This window comes from Danio rerio, chromosome 15 (genome assembly GCF_052040795.2).
Source record: "Danio rerio strain M-AB ecotype USA chromosome 15, GRCz13ab, whole genome shotgun sequence".
Lineage (NCBI taxonomy): Eukaryota > Metazoa > Chordata > Actinopteri > Cypriniformes > Danionidae > Danio > Danio rerio.
This window is the reverse complement of record NC_141035.1, coordinates 26038583-26054774: the sequence shown is the minus strand read 5'-3', so window position 1 is coordinate 26054774 and position 16192 is coordinate 26038583. Positions and strand designations below refer to the sequence as shown.

At 35.5% G+C, this 16192-nt stretch overlaps 1 protein-coding gene across 1 annotated transcript; it reads right to left on the bottom strand.

Annotated features, from left to right (window-relative positions):
• Positions 1 to 7565: 7565 nt before the first annotated feature.
• On the bottom strand, positions 7566 to 12158 carry rnf26 (ring finger protein 26). Its single transcript, XM_087284144.1, has one exon. The coding sequence runs from the start codon at positions 11614 to 11616 to the stop codon at positions 10333 to 10335; it is 1284 nt and encodes a 427-aa protein (XP_087140270.1). The 5' UTR covers positions 11617 to 12158; the 3' UTR covers positions 7566 to 10332.
• Between the last annotated feature and the right edge of the window lie 4034 nt (positions 12159 to 16192).

Sequence of the window (16192 nt, the reverse complement as noted above, 5' to 3'; positions counted from 1 at the left end):
ACAGCTGGGCAAGCGGGAGCTGTGGTTTCAGGTTTCATGGAGTCTGTAGAGCACAAATATGGACGTTTTGAAGTAAGTGTCTCACTGTCAATGGGAATGAGGTCTGATGGACTTTTAAGCTTCTAAAAGGACATATAAGTATTACAAGGTTTTAAGTTAAATTGAAGGATGGATCATTCAAACTTCACTCAGTTACAATTTAAGTGAAGTTTATTTATAAAGTAATTTCGAGAGGATTACGTGCTTTTGATTGTCCACGGCTGGTCCCACTCATTAGCTAACACATGATTTACCAATCAGACGATTCCTAACTCACCATAAATAACCAGAGTAGGGGTGCTCAAAATAACTGATTAACCGTAAACTGAAAGGCTGTGTTTTTAACCATTAATTTTATCAGTTAAATGATTAAAAAATATAATTTTTTTTATATTTTTAAAGTTTGGCTGCATAAGCAGCCGATCACAGCGAACGCACTTTTTGCATTGAGGCGCATCTTATGAATGGTTTATTAACTTTACATACTTGCGCGCTGCTTATGCGTCCTCGCATTTTTGCTGTTGTTTGCTGTGTGTTCGCAGTTGAAATAAAAGTCAACCCTGAGAGGAAAAATCGCCCTTGCTAATACAACAAAAAAAGGCAGTGGGGTGCACCTTGCATTTTGGAACGTAAATAATATACAAAATACTTTACTAAACTTTACAAAAGGTCAACATATGAACCTCGCCATTAGCCCATTTCACACAGCGATATCGCTAATTATCTGGAAAATTTCCAGAATGACTTTACCGATAAATTCAAAAAAGCGCTGTTCATACAGGCAAGGGCATTACAGAATTTTTCCGGACAAGACTGTTCACACATCTATTCCAAAATACCGGTAAATTCAGACATCAATAACCTGAAATGATCTTTAAACGGCAGCGCTTGTGTTTGTAAATGGGGTCTGACGTTTGTGTTTTGTGTAGAAGGGGTCAAGCGATTTCACTTTTATTAAAAGCTTCATCATTTATGCAGCTGCTTTGTAAGACATCCAAAGGCAGAAACGCCAACCGCAGCTTAATGTTTACACACTTGACTAAATTACAAATTACGTGGATGAATAAGTATTGTGAACAACTTATATGAAAACATATGGAGGAATACTTTCACATGTCGAGATGTTCATAATATATGTGTGTGTGCTGGTGCTCACCGGCTGCTTCACGTGCACACGCATCAAGTAACTGAAGCAGAGCTTGAAGGAAAACAAACAGCGGTTTATCGTAATCCTTTTATCAATATTATTTTACACAGTTGGCATTAAGAAGAAAACTACAAACGTTATCTGAATAACATCAGTGTTTTTGGTTTGTAATCTACATTTGTGATTTAAGTGAAATAATATCAAGGGCAGGACTATTTATTTATTATTTTTATGTAGTTTATTCTTTGTATCTATTCTGTTGTAAACACTGCAGATGCGTGAAGATGCTCTGTTGTTATGTTCTGTTGGTAATATGTTTGCATGTTAAAATAAATCAGTATTTTAAAATGCAATATTTAATGTGTCACACACAAAATAGACGTGCCAAAATTAAATAATGACTCAATATTAATCTGACCAGTTAACCTTTAGTATTAGGTTAATAAGTGGCGGTTGTCAGTTGGCAAAATTAACCGAAATGATCGGCCCTGTGTTTAGCACTGTTGCCTTACAGCAAGAATGTCACTGGTTCAAGTCCCTAATTTGTCATTAGCCATAAATAAGCAGGGGAGTTTTCGAGATCTACCTGAGCTTAAACTTCCCTCTCGCCCTGCAAATAGGATTGAGCCCTGGCTCGAGGACCTTTTGAGCTCAGGGCTCTCTCTCCTGGGAAAGCATGCCAAACACGCTTTATAATCAATCATCAGCTTAATGTTGTTACTCTTGAAACTGATTATATTTCAGTACATTTCTGTACTTTTTATTCAGAATTTTATTTAAACTTTAATATTAGCTGGTACTCTTTCAAAATGATCAGTCTTCTCATATATCTTTTAGCTGTTTGTTTAATAGATTGGATGAATCCACAGGACATTAATACTAGCTCCAAATAAACTATAAAAAAACATTAATTATTGCAGACAGACAAGGTGAATAGACAAAAAAAAGGCACTGTTGTTTTAATTCTGTCAGATATTAAATCAAAACCTTCTTGTATTTTGTCTGGAATGTGTTTCTGGCTTCTGAATCACACCCTGATTACTTCTGGTAAATCATTATCTGGCCATGGAGCTTATGGAAAAACTGACTTAAGAAGTTTTCCTTTATATAATTCATTTCTATCAGCTGTTTAATGTCCACAACTGGGGATTATAGTTTAATTAAAATCTCAGTTTTTTGTATACTGATAAAGGCTAAAAACCCACCTGATTGAAATTTGGTATTTAAATATTAAAATATTACTGTTAAAATATTACGGATTTTTTTTTTTTTACTAATGTGACCGAGCCTTTAACAGCAACATCTGCAAAGACAACAAGCTGCAGTCACGTCATGTTGTATTTATCATACTTTTGAGTTTTTTAATTCTTGGCCAGAAAATTAAACCTAAAACATTTAATCCATCTTTTTAGGGTCGTCGAAGTGGTGCAAAATATCTATAAATCCAGCCAGCTTCAACATACTTCCTGGACATTTCAATCTAGTGGGTGTAAAGATCATCATTAGCTTATTCAGGAGTGGTTAAACACGATTAGAGCTCATGAGGGACAGTAAATTCAGGAAAGGTTTGGACAATAAATTTGAGGCCTAAGCATGAATGCTGGTCAGTGGTCACATTACAAGGATGTGAATGCTGTTTTTTGTTATAGTTAAATCTAATAGTCATGGTAATTACATTGTACTTACAACAATGTGATGTGAATGCAGGTAAAATGACAAATCTTAAAGAGATAGTTCACCATAAAATGAAAAATGCTCTCGCTTATGTGGATTAAACAAGTGAATGGTGAGTAAATGATGACAGAAATGTCATTTTTTGTGTGAACTATTGTTTTCACGTCTCTTGATGTCTAAATGTACCTTTTTCACCTTGGCTGCTTCTTTTATTCTTCTCTGTAGCTCTTTTTCCTGCGTTCTCTATGTGTTTTTGTTCTAAGAGTAGCAGTCTCCAGTTTTCCTCGGGCTTCTGGCACAGACTTTAGACGGAATGTTTTTGCAGTAACTCTGAGAAGACAGAGTGAGTGGTACATTTGTGTCCTCCCATAGTGCAGTTCATTTCCATGAGGTCACGGCCTGCGCCTTCACAGCTGTTCGCAGAGCAGCTTCAACCAGACCAAAACAAGCACAGAAGGGTATCTCTGTCCAAGACAAGACACTCCCAATTTTTTAAGCTGTTTCACAAGCATACAATGATAAACTTATGATAAACAAATCGCATTCGCATTCCATCCAGCTTTATAGAGCTTGAGTGCTGAAAAGCAGCAGATGACAACGAAAGTGTCCGATTTTAAGCTAAATATCTGGCGCAAGTGTGATTGCTCTTGTTTCAAGTTGGCAGACAGTTAAATTATAGGCATTACCAAGATAAACTTGTATTTGCATAAGTTAAATGTTTTGACCGTTCTCTGTAAATGTTTTCCTGTCATGCTGTTGCAGCGTCAGTACACACACACGCACACACATATTTCCCAAATGCTGTATATACTAGTGAAAGTTTCAACCCATTTTAAAACACTAACTAACTTTTTTTGCTTTGTCTTGATTGTACAATATATTTATTACTTTTTTCAGTTTGCATATCACAACAGATTACAAAATAATAACCATTTAGACACAGCAAACACTTTACACCCTAACCAAAAGCCAAAACAAGGGAAAAAGTCTATGTTTAGACCATGATACCTTCTCTCTCAGAGTGTGTTCTTGTTGTAACAGACTGCCAACATTTATATTGTACTTTAGGAAGTTATTACAGGTCTCCAGATATCTTTGTTTCTTTTTGACAGTATATTTGTGATCTTTTTCATACAATTGAAGTCAGAATTATTAGCACCCTTTGATTTTTTTTCCCTTTTTAATTATTTCCCAAATGTTGTTTAACAGAGCAAGGAAAATTTCTTGATTGATCACAGTATGCACTGTGTTTTTCTAGTTGTCTTTGCAAGATAGTATTCCACTTCAATTACAATTTAAGCTTTTAACTATGTTCACTTGGTAAGTTAATTAGGTAAGTCATTTTACAGCAGTGGTTTATTCTGTAGCTAATAGATTAATAAAAATAAAAAAATCTTAGAGGCTAATATAAACTAGCAGCTAAACAGAAATAAATAATACTTTCTCCAGAAGACAAAATTGAATTGCAAATACTGTGAAAAATCTCGTTTTGAAAATATTTGCAAAAGCACAACATTTACAGTAGGGCTAATAGCTTTGTCTAATAATACTGTGTGTGTAATTATTATTATTATTATTATTATTATTATTATTATTATTATTATTATTATTATATACAATATAGTTTTACTGAATGACATTTTACTGCAGCTAAGTCTTTGAAAGATTTATGATGCCATTATTTTCTGCTTGGAAAAAAAATGAGGACTTGAATAAAACTCACGTTATTTAGGCTAGCCTATACAAACTACGATATACAATGTGAACTACGGTATATGTAAACTATAATATATAATGTCCTTTACATTTCCAAAAACTTCAGTTTATACACGCGCATATTAAATTTCCATGTTTATTAAACGTCAGCAGGGGGCGTCCTTTCATTATTCTGGAGGTCTGATATGCTCTGCTTCTCTCTATTAAATATTTGATCAATGGTGTCGCTATTGGACAATATCATATAATTATAATAATCACATTACTCTTGTACATTTTGCTCTATTAACAGCAGGGGACGTCCTTTCATTATCATGAGCACAGTATATGAGCATTAAATGCATACAAAAGAATTATATAAGCAAGTGCCATCTGAAATTTCCATAGAAAATGAACAATTTTCTCAGCCTCCAGTGTTTATGTTGAGTTTTTTTCACTTTGAAGACCATGAGAAGGACTTATAATTCATTCTTTCATTTTCTTTTTGACTTAGTCCCTTTTTTAATCTGGTGTTGCCACAGCGGAATGAACCATCAACTTATCCAGCATGTTTTACACAGCGGCTGCCATTCCAGCAAAAACCCATTACAGGGAAAAGAAGGACATATCTTGTGTGGTAAAAGTGAAATTACTGACCCTATGCACAGGAGCCTAAAAGAAATGTTTATTTTAGAAGAAATTGTCAGACGGCATTTAGAGGTTTTTGCATCTGAACTATTCATTTGCTCAGTTATTAGATTTAGTTGAAGTTATTTTAGTGGACAAATGATTGTGTAATGTTGTGACGTGTGACAGGCTTAATGGAAGTCCCCGTTGCGGTGGAATGGTGAGTGTGGGTGTTGTGAGGAGCTGCTGTTTATGCCCTGTTCTCATCCTCAGAGACAGAAACTTTCCTATTGACCCTTAGGCAGGACTTCCTATTTGTAAGATAATCTCAAGCATGTCCACGTATTGGTTAAGTGGGCCCAGAGCCAGACAATGACATGCTGTGAAATAGTTGACCCTCTGAACTAAAGTTGAGTCTATTCTAACTGTGCTATACTTAGAAAACTATAGCACTGTCCCTGCATGCTTAATCTAAAAGCTATTTTTACTAAAGAATGTTCCAGAAAGGTGTATGGTGCAATGGTATAATATAATATAATATAATATAATATAATATAATATAATATAATATAATATAATATAATAATATAATATAATATAATATAATATAATATAATAAATGTGAAAAGTACTACCAATTTCTGAGTGATTTTATTATTATTATTATTATCATCATCATTATCCTCATCCTCATCATCATCATACACATAATTAGAAATAGCAGTGAACAAAGTAGAATTGTAGACTCATGTTGATAAATCAATAATCAAGCAATAAATATTTTGTAAGTTTTTCCCCTTGGTTTTGGCATATTTAAACGATTATTTGCGAATAGCAATCATTGAAGTGGCACTTGGTTTTATTTCAAAGCACAAAATAAACACGGAAAAGCTTTCATCTCTGTTTTAAAAAAAAAAATGGGAAGCCGACCTCTGTTTAATCCATTAGGGTGTTGCACTTCCTGAGCTTTAGGTTATTTTTAAAGCATTGTTCTAAAGAATGTATTCGCAGATAATTATGGAAGATGCATTTGAATGTATTCAGGGAATTGCTTGAATACTATTAATATGTGATTCACATTGCTCAAAATTTCCTCTTGTTTCTAAAATGTTGGAATGTGGAGCTGTCCAGTGCTGAACATGAAGGTTTTTTTTTCATTAGTGCTTGCATTTTACACAACTTGTATCAAGTATGAATCGTTTACCCCAAAATGACAATTTGCTCTATTTATTTATTTTCAAGTTGAAGCTGACTTTTTGCTTCCGTAGAACTGTAAAGGACACATATTTTACCCTTTTTACGAGATGTAAGAGATACACCAAACACCATACTCAAAACACCCATCAGATTATTTATTATAGCCTCCAGAATCTGCCCATTTTGTTGTCTAGAGTATGCTGTAGCTTTATTTGTAGCCTGTGGCTTTAAGTGCAAATAAGCTGTTTAAAACCTGCAGGTAAGTTTGTTGAAGCAAGGTTGGAACTAAACTGTGCAGAACTGCGGCCCTCAAAAATGTGAGTTTGACACCCTTGGCTTAAAGGAATCGTTTACAATCATTCAATTTGTACTGCTTTTCCAGGGCCGGGTCGTGGGGGCAGCGGTCTTAGGACAAAACCCCAGACTTCCCTCTCCCCAGACACTTCTTAGAGCACCTCCGGGGGGATCCCGAGGTGTTCCCAGGCCAGCTGAGAGACATAGTCCCTTTGAGTGTCCTGGGTCTTCTGGAAGTCAATGGTTGCATTTACAGCTTTCATCGAAATATTTTCTTTTTTGTTTAACAGAAGAGGAGTCAAACAATTCTGGAACCGAAGGATAATTAAATGATGGCAGAATTTTCAGTTTTGGAGAACGTATCCCTTTGAGATTTAATATTTAATAACTGAAAGAAAAGGCCTGTTCACCTTATTCTCCGCTTACAAGCGGGTGCATCCATTTTAATTTTTTTTGCCTCGAGACTTCCGGTCTCATTCACTTCCATTCATTTTTAGACATTAAAAACAGCTTGTTTTGCTGCTTAAAGTTGCAAACTGATATTTTCTTACTATAATATTCTTCTTTGTCTGTAGTCATGCAAACACTTGTTTGTAGAGCAAGTAGTTTGACCGTTTTCTGCCATTTATTATTCCTAGTCATTTCTTACATAAGCAACTGAATGGGAAGTACTAAAACAATTTCGAAAACTTCCACATTGAAGAATAAGGTTAATACTCTCTAATTAGTAATGTCTCACATGCATTTACAACCGGCAGTCCAAAGAATCTGCATATGTGTGCGCAAAAGTTGGATTACTCACTTCAGTCAATCAATGACATTGCTGTGAATCGCATTTTAGTCCAGTGACTAAACTACTTAAGTCATGCTAAAGACAAAGAAAACACAAGCACAGAGTCAAACACTGTTTATTGTTCATCTGGATGGTCAGTGAATGTGGTTTTGACATTATCCAGGCCTCTCGAGAGACAGTCATCTGCCCACAGACTTCACTGAAGACCTTTATACAAAATAGTCTGCAGTACAAGAATACTTTAAAAAGGCTTGTGGCTTAAATATGGAATGAAATCACAGCTTGTTTAAATCTTAAAATGACAATAATAACCAATAAAATGTGTTAGTGCTTATCATCTGCATTAAGCAGTAATGAGAGTGGCAGAAAAAGTAAAAAAGTTGTTAAACTTTGACTGGACTTGCTTTTGTCTCTTTAATGCACCTGATTGTCGTGCGCATTGTGCCTTTCCGAAAACATCTGTGGATTTCAGCTTTTGAAAAATCACATAAGACAAAAATAAATTAGATAAGACCTGCAGCTTGTCTCTCTAATGTACAAGATGTTTCCAAAATAGTGATTTCTAACAACAACTACTGGAAAAAGCCGAGCTAAAAGCCTTTCTGCAACTGAATTGGATTACCGGCTCTCGAAACAAAAAACAAGCACAAAACTTCGATTTGAAAATGCATTGATCAATACCCTTTGAGCAGTGAGAGAGCCTTAATGCTCTTCAATAATAAATGACAAAAACAGCATAGCTACGTCATCAGATTGTGAAAATATTGTAGTCAGTCAAAGAGAGTGCAAAACAGCTTTCTGTGGAATGATTACTACATACACTAGCCATCAAAGGTTTGGGGTCAGTAGGATATTTAAATGTTGTAAAATAAACTTCTCCTGCTCAATAAGGCTGCATTTATTTAAACATACAAAACAAATACAGTACAAATTGTACAATTTGGTAATGTTATTGCACTATAAAATAACTGCTCAAAAGTAGTTTATCATTTAATATAATAATTGACTCCAGTGATTTTAAAGATGATTTTTTAGCTTCACTTCTCCAGTCTTCAGAGTGGGACTGTGCAATTTGGGTAAAATATCTGCGATAGTTTCGATTTTTAATTTTTTTGACAGATATTGCAATTGTGATTTGATCTGCGATTCATTTTGTAATCAAGCTTCAGCTCAATCATCTGTAAGCCCTGGCAACAATTCTCCTGTTTTTGTTCGAGACCTGTGACCTTGAAACCAAAATATTGCCATATTACCGACATGCTGTTTTTCTTTGATATTTATTCATGTATTATTGCTTCAGCAGCAGACACCATCATCGCACTTGTCCGTGATTTGCTGTTTGTTTTCTTTTTTTTTTTTAAATTGTGGTCGTAGTTCAGTTGAGCAATTCTGATTGGGCAGAACAAAAGTGAGCTTACTCAATTTTCTAGTAAGACTGTCACACACAGATGGCATGCGCGCATTTGCTCTGGGCAAATAATACTTATATATTTCATATTGCAGCCTCTTGTGATTAGCTAGTAACAATTTTTCAAATTGTATTTGTGATTAAATTTCTGAGTAGGGCAGTAAAAAGCTGTACGATTTGGGGAAAATACCTAATTGCGAATTTTTTTAACAGATATTTCGATTTTGATTCGATTTGTGATTTCATTCTGTAGTCAAGCTTCAGTTCAATATTCTTTATCGCAGATTCTTACTGCTAAAATGCAGTGTGTTAGTTAACATCTATTTAGTTTATTTTTTTAACTAACTCCAACTTTTATTCAAATTTGTTTTAAATATTCAGAAATGAAACACAAATTTTTATGTGCTCCTTTTGTAGGTGCTTGTTGTATTTCCTTGTGCTGTGGCAACAATTCTGTGACAGCTCTTAAAAATATCCTGTTTTTGTTCGGTGTCTAAAATATTCCCATATTACTGACATGCTGTTTTTCTTCGATATGAATTTGTCTATTAATGCTTCTAAAGCACTTGTCCGTGCTTTCCTGTTTGTTTGTTTTATGGTGGGCATTCTGCATGATTCAGTTGTGCAATTTTGATTGGGCAGAACATAATTGTGCTTACTTAATTGGCTACTAAGACTGTCACACACAGAGGACAGTCACGCATTTGCTCTAGGCAGAGGAAATTAAATAATATATTTATTTCCTATCGCAGCCTCTTGCAAATTGCAATTTGATTTCGATTATTCGCACAGCTCTACTTCAGAGTCACATGATCCTTCAGAAAACACTCTAATATTATAGTTATTATTAATGGTAATAATAATAAAAGCAATAATGACTGGAGCAATAATTTCATTTGATATTACATAAAATAAGCAGTTATTTAAAATTTTTGTAAAAATTTAACAAAAAAATTACATTTAATAAATGCCGCCTTGATGAACAAAGTCATTAAAAAAACATGGAAAAAACTGAGCCCAAACTTTTGACAGGGAGTGTATGCTGAAACAAAAATCAACTGGATGTCGCAGATGTTCATTGATCACCTTAAAAAATAATGAAGTGTACAAGAATTCTTACAGTAAACTCCAACGTTAGTATCATAGCATACAAAACCCTCTCAATAAAGCACAATTAACCTCCAATTTTTAATACAAAGCTTACATTCATATGATATTTCTGCTTCATGAGAAAAATAGTGTTGCTTTTATAAGCTGATGAAAAAAGTGACAATGAATATAAAAACATAAAAAAGCACACAATCCTCACCATCACAATTTATAAAAGCTTTGAGATTCAAATCTATTTACAAGCATCAGTAGTGGAATGGACACATTTCTGCAATAGTCCTGCTCGGAAGAAGAGGGAAAAAAACAAAAACACCTGAGGATGACAAACACATCCGTAAACGTTTGGCCTCAGAGATACACATCCATGGTCTGAAGGATCATGTGGCGGCACAGAGGGCAGTTCTGTTGGTACATTGGCTGGCGCAGAAGAATGTTGGTGCACTCTCTGCACAAACACAAGTGACGGCACGGCAAGAGCACAACAGTTTTAGTGCTGTCCTGACAAATCACACACTTTTTCCTCTCCTCTTGCTCCTGCAGGAGATTGAGAAGGTTGTCTGTTGGCGGGCCTCTGCAGCTGTCCTCAGATGGAAACTTTCGGAGTGGTCTGTGAGCGCTGGAACTGGGAAGTGGAATGTCAGGCTGGGGGGCGTCTTCGGGAACATCTTCCACCTCCTGGTTTGGTACATTTAGCTCAACTTGTGGCTCAATATTGGGCTCAGCTTGACCAATATCTCTTTCTGCAGCTACTAAGAGGCCAATCCGGCTGCGATGCCATGCTAATCGCTGCCAAACATTCCTCTCCAGCACATAGAGTCGCTGTAGAACCATTTGGAGTCGGCGTAAAATAGGTACAGTGTTAACATAGGTGATCATGCGCAGAGATACTTGTCGTGGAAGCGCAGGGTTCAGATACACAGTCGCACCGGTGATGATCACCAACGTGAGAAGCAGCCCGTAGGAATTGAGCAAAAATATGCTCACAAAAATGTGACACGCTGATCCCAAAAACTCCATCGCTAGTCTGCATGGTGTCCACAACAGGATGGAGGTGCCAACGAGACTGCTGTAAAGAAAGGTCAGCACGGTTAACGCCAGCTCTAGAGCTTTCTGCAGAGGACATGACACCGCTTCCACAGTGCTCACCAACAGCGAGTATAAGTTCTGAGTGCCTATGAGGAGCAGGTTGACTATGGTGTTGATAAAATACAGCAGCAGGCTGAATAAAATCCCAAAGCCTTCCCAAGCCTGTCGAAGCAAACCGTGTCCGGACAGCAGGCCACGGTGAAGGAGCTCTTTGGTGCGTAGCAGTAGATGTGAAGACAGGTATCCGATGATCTTGAAGCTCTCCAACACACCTCCAAGCAGCTGAGTCCAGCCTCCGACCATGTTATGGGTCACGACGGTCACTCCGTCCCTCATGGTGATGATGCACAGCAGAGTGAGGTTCCAGCACTCAAACACCGAGTTTGTGAGGAGCATGGGCAGACTATTGATGAAGGAGAGCACTGAAACCAACAGCTGAATCAATGAGCTGACGATCACGAAGTTTAGATCCAGAAGGAGGCAAATGACATCTACACATTTTCCCACTGTACTAAACACAATGTTCAGCACACCCATAATAAGCATGTCCGCTCGTAAAATGCCACTTCAGTTCGCTGAGATGAACTGTATATCATCTGTCGTGTTGTTCGTGGTGTCAAACGACAGTTCAGTTTAGTGGCTACACAATCACGCAGCTTTGATAACGTTAGCCGAGTTAGCTCGCGTGCTAACTCTTTCGTATCATAACCTGCCGTCTTGGAAGATTCAAAACAAAGACATTCCGGTCGTACTATAACCGAGGATTAGTTAGAAATCCCATATCATCTGTTTTGGACAGGTACAGTCTTCATAAACACGGTTAGCATCATGAAGTTGCTGCTAACACATGGACGATGCTGCTCGGCGGATGTTTACGTTTGAAAATCGAAACAGCGTCGTGCTGGCTTGTTGTATAAATCTGTACACCCCGAGAACGAGTCCATTGTGTACATTGTGTAATTCAGTTACCCGGTTTGTTTTGTGAAGCTCCGAGGCGACGACAAGCTCAGATGTTTCTTTCTTTCTGTTATTAATCGAGATAATCGAAAGCTTCTCGGTTTGTCTGGGTCCTGTTGTTTCCGCTTTGCAAAAAAACATACATGAAGGGGATCAACTAGGCGCTCGGGCTGCGCAGACACACGGCTGCACTTAGCCAAAGACAATACATAGGGACTTTGACTTAGTGCACTTTGGACACGATCTGATTACACAAACAATAGTTTTTCCTGGAGAATTTGAAGGCTGAAAACAATAATCATTTGTCACTGACAGTCAAACAAAAACATCTTTGCAAGTTTCAATGTATTTTCTGTTGATTAAATCACTGCTTTATTTGTTGGTTAGTTTTTGGTTTCAGGGGTTTGGCGTTTGTTTAAGATGGAGATATTCCACAATATAAACCTCACTAGGCATTTTAGGCGTTTGACGCATGGAAAATAGCTTTTCGTTGCATAATTGTTGATGTAGCCTAAATAATGACTTTAAGACAAGAGGAATGAGCGTAGACATTTTCAAAATGACTTTGGTCTTAATGTGGACTGAAAAAAAATCTTTAATTCATATAGAGAAAACAATGGTATAAGTTCCTATGGATAGAGCAATATTCGATTAAAAAGGTAATATGCGAAAATAATAATAGAATATTTTAAATGGAAATGTATTTCTCTTAGTATATTTATACTAGATTAAAAAATAAAATAAAAAAATTCTGTAGCAGCATAAGCAATGCATTTAAGCGTAAAGTAGATGTTTTCCACTGTCAATCATTTCACTTTTTTACATAACATCGAAAGTTAAAAATACACAATGTAAAAAATAAAGTAAACAAAATCAATAATAACAATAATGATAAAATAAGAATGTAAACAATTTAAATAACAAAATTTACACAATTCAGGGAGGGTCAAATATACACCTAATTGGCAAACTTTGTATTAAATAATAGTGCTGCACGATATTGGAATAATCTAACATAGCGATATATTGTTATTTTGCAATATATATTGCAATATCAGTACATTTCCACCAGATGACTTGGAAAAAAATTATTTGGGATGGTTCCGCAGTGGAAGTGCATCTGCATTAAATCTAATAAAAAATCTATAAATTTAATAAAGAAATATATTAAATTAAAATAAACAGTGTTTTATCGTTTTCCAAGTCTAACAATAGTCACATACAGTAATTGAATAATAAAAATTAAAATAAGTTAAAAAAGTTACAAACGGTAAAATTTCTTATGCCTGGGTGCTTTTAAAATCGTTATAGAGTCACAGCACTCAAAAACACATGCAAATGACATTTTCTAATACAAACTTAACATTGCACATCCTGCGATGTGACTATTACAAATGATCACATTGCAATATCGATGCTGAAATGATATGTTGTGCAGCCCTATTAAATAATATCAAATCTTTGTTCTTAGTATGGAGAGGAGACTGAGAGAAAGTTTAGTTATAAAATTAGACAATATGTACCTGGCAGATTAAAACCAAGCAGTAATTATTTTATGCTTCTACAAAATCTAGATAGAGTAACCCTACATATTCAGTCCATTTGGTTCAGATATTTCTAAATACATTCATTTGAAGGTGAAAGGGAAAAAAAAATTTTTTTTCCATTACATAAATGTTGTTTACAATTTCTAACCACTCTTTTATACACTAGATTTAAAGGGCATCTATAATAAAAAATATTTTTGTAAGCCGTTTGGACAGAACTGCTTGTAGGTAAAGTGTGTCCACAGTCATATTTAAGTCATATAATGACAATAAGTTTATTTTTTTTAATTTCCTGGCATTAAAATAGGATCAAAATCTCTCCCATATTGAGGCCGACATGACGTAGAAGTGTGGTTTTTCCTCACCCACAAATTGATTGTCAGCTGCGTATTAAAATGTCTCCATAGTAACACGTATAATCATATCAACAAGACAGGCCGTGCACAAAGCAACTAGGATTAAAGATCTATTCAGCTCTCTGTGATCATCAATCATCATCAAATGTAAATGTGAGTTTTACAAGTTTAAAACGTTTTTAAAACATAGCATGTTTGTAATAAAGTAAGTTAACTATGGTAAAATCACAATGTAAATCATCACCATATAGCTGCATGTCAGTACAATTATAAAAGAAGAATGATTTATACTGATTTATACATACTTATAACAAAACAGATATCAATAATTGCACTCACTGTGTGTGTGTGTGTGTGTGTGTGTGTGTGTTTGTTTGTGTGTATGTGCATGAACTTTGTAATGACATTGTGTGTGACTCATCATTGCAGAAAGGCTTTAATTAACTCCACAACAAATACATCAAATTATCATTTGTACGAAGGTTTGTTACGTGAGATTTACTTCATGTCTGTCACTGTGCTGTTTATGTGACGCAGGCAAGGCGGAGATTGAGGCACACTCTTACTGGCATGTGGGAACGGTGGGTGAGGAGAACTAGCAATAAAGGTACAGGCCACAAAAACAGCTACATTGTGTTCAGAGCAACAAATTCAACATTCTTAATGGTATAATAAATAATCTGAAAAGTGTTTTGAACTGAAACTTTACAGATACATTCTGGAGACACAAAAGACTTATCTTAAATCTTAAAAAAGGGGTAAAATAGATGCCCTTTAATATCAATTAAATACACATTTGTATCACAATAGAGCTACAAAATGTATTACCCAAACTGATTATATCTTCATGTTTGATTTATATTGTTATATAAATGCAGTTTTTACTAAATGCCTTTAGACTTAATGGTAGGACTCTTAGAATTGCATTAAGAAGATATTAATGTGCATATGAGAAATATGTAATGTATAAGGTAATAATTAATAGGGTTTGTCAACTAACCCATTACCCATTCTGACTTCATGTTATCCAGATTGCTTCCTATAGTTCTGGACTTGATTTTAATGTCAGTAAAGCTTCAAGCCCAAAGAAAATACATTACTGATAAACAGCTGAATGAACAAAAGGAGCGGCTTTGCTTGTCATTACAGAAAGAACAGCAAAATTAGTCAGTGTTGCACAATTTATGAATCCTCTCATTAAAATTTCATGGGGAAAATACCCACACATGCAAACACACAAGCCATTTGGCGTATTGGAGGACACAAACGCTGATCTGCCGAGCATTTGTCAGGGCCGGCAGGTCGAACACTCTTTAACCTTCGTTTGAGGCCAAACACACATTCTCAGCTATGGCCTCTTGGGAAAATAAACAAACTACACTGATCTGAGACCCCCGTTTGGATGTAACAAAGCCCTGGAGAACAGATTTCCTTTGACACATTTCCTTCTTCCAGAGCATAAAACAAAACATAACTGCTGTGTTTTCCATTCCTCCAGGACACTTCCACCCCATTAAACTCAATGACAGTCTTTAAGTGTTCCTTTCTGTTGTTGTCTGTTCTGAGTATTCAAGGAAAGGGAAACAAAATACTTGTAAACCAATTCTGACAGGTTGTTGTCATTTTATTGATGGTTCCATTGTTTCACTAACATTTCACCTCCAACAAAACACTGTATTTACTCTCATATTTCACAACAGCTTTTGGATTCATTCAGGATGAAACATTGATGTGGTCTTCTTGGCATTTCATTTGAAGCAAACATTGTCCTTATTTACAAACTATTGAAATTGATGACGCTCAAAAACAATGTTGGAGAATTCATAGACATATGTTATTGGCTACTTGTAAAATGTAACTTAAAGAGATAGTTTACCCAAAAATGACAATTACCTATTTTTTTCTCTCTAATTTGGTTTTAAACTTTTATTATATTCTATCTTTCTTAACCACAAAAGAAGATATTTTGAAGAATGCTCATCCACTTCCATAGTAGGAAAAGAATACTATGGAAGTCAATAGGTGCCAGCAATCAGCATTTAACAAAATAAGGGTTTAAAAAACAAGAGAAGTGTGAGTAAATGATGGCAGAATTGTAATTTTTTGTGTGAACTATCCCTTTAATGCCTTTGTATTGAGACTATTTGAAAATGATCCCGTAATTAGTCAATTTAAACCCATTATTCATCGTTTCGCTACACTACCCATTGTTCAGGCAAAGTATTTGTAGTTAAAGTTTGGTTATAAAAATGATAACCAATC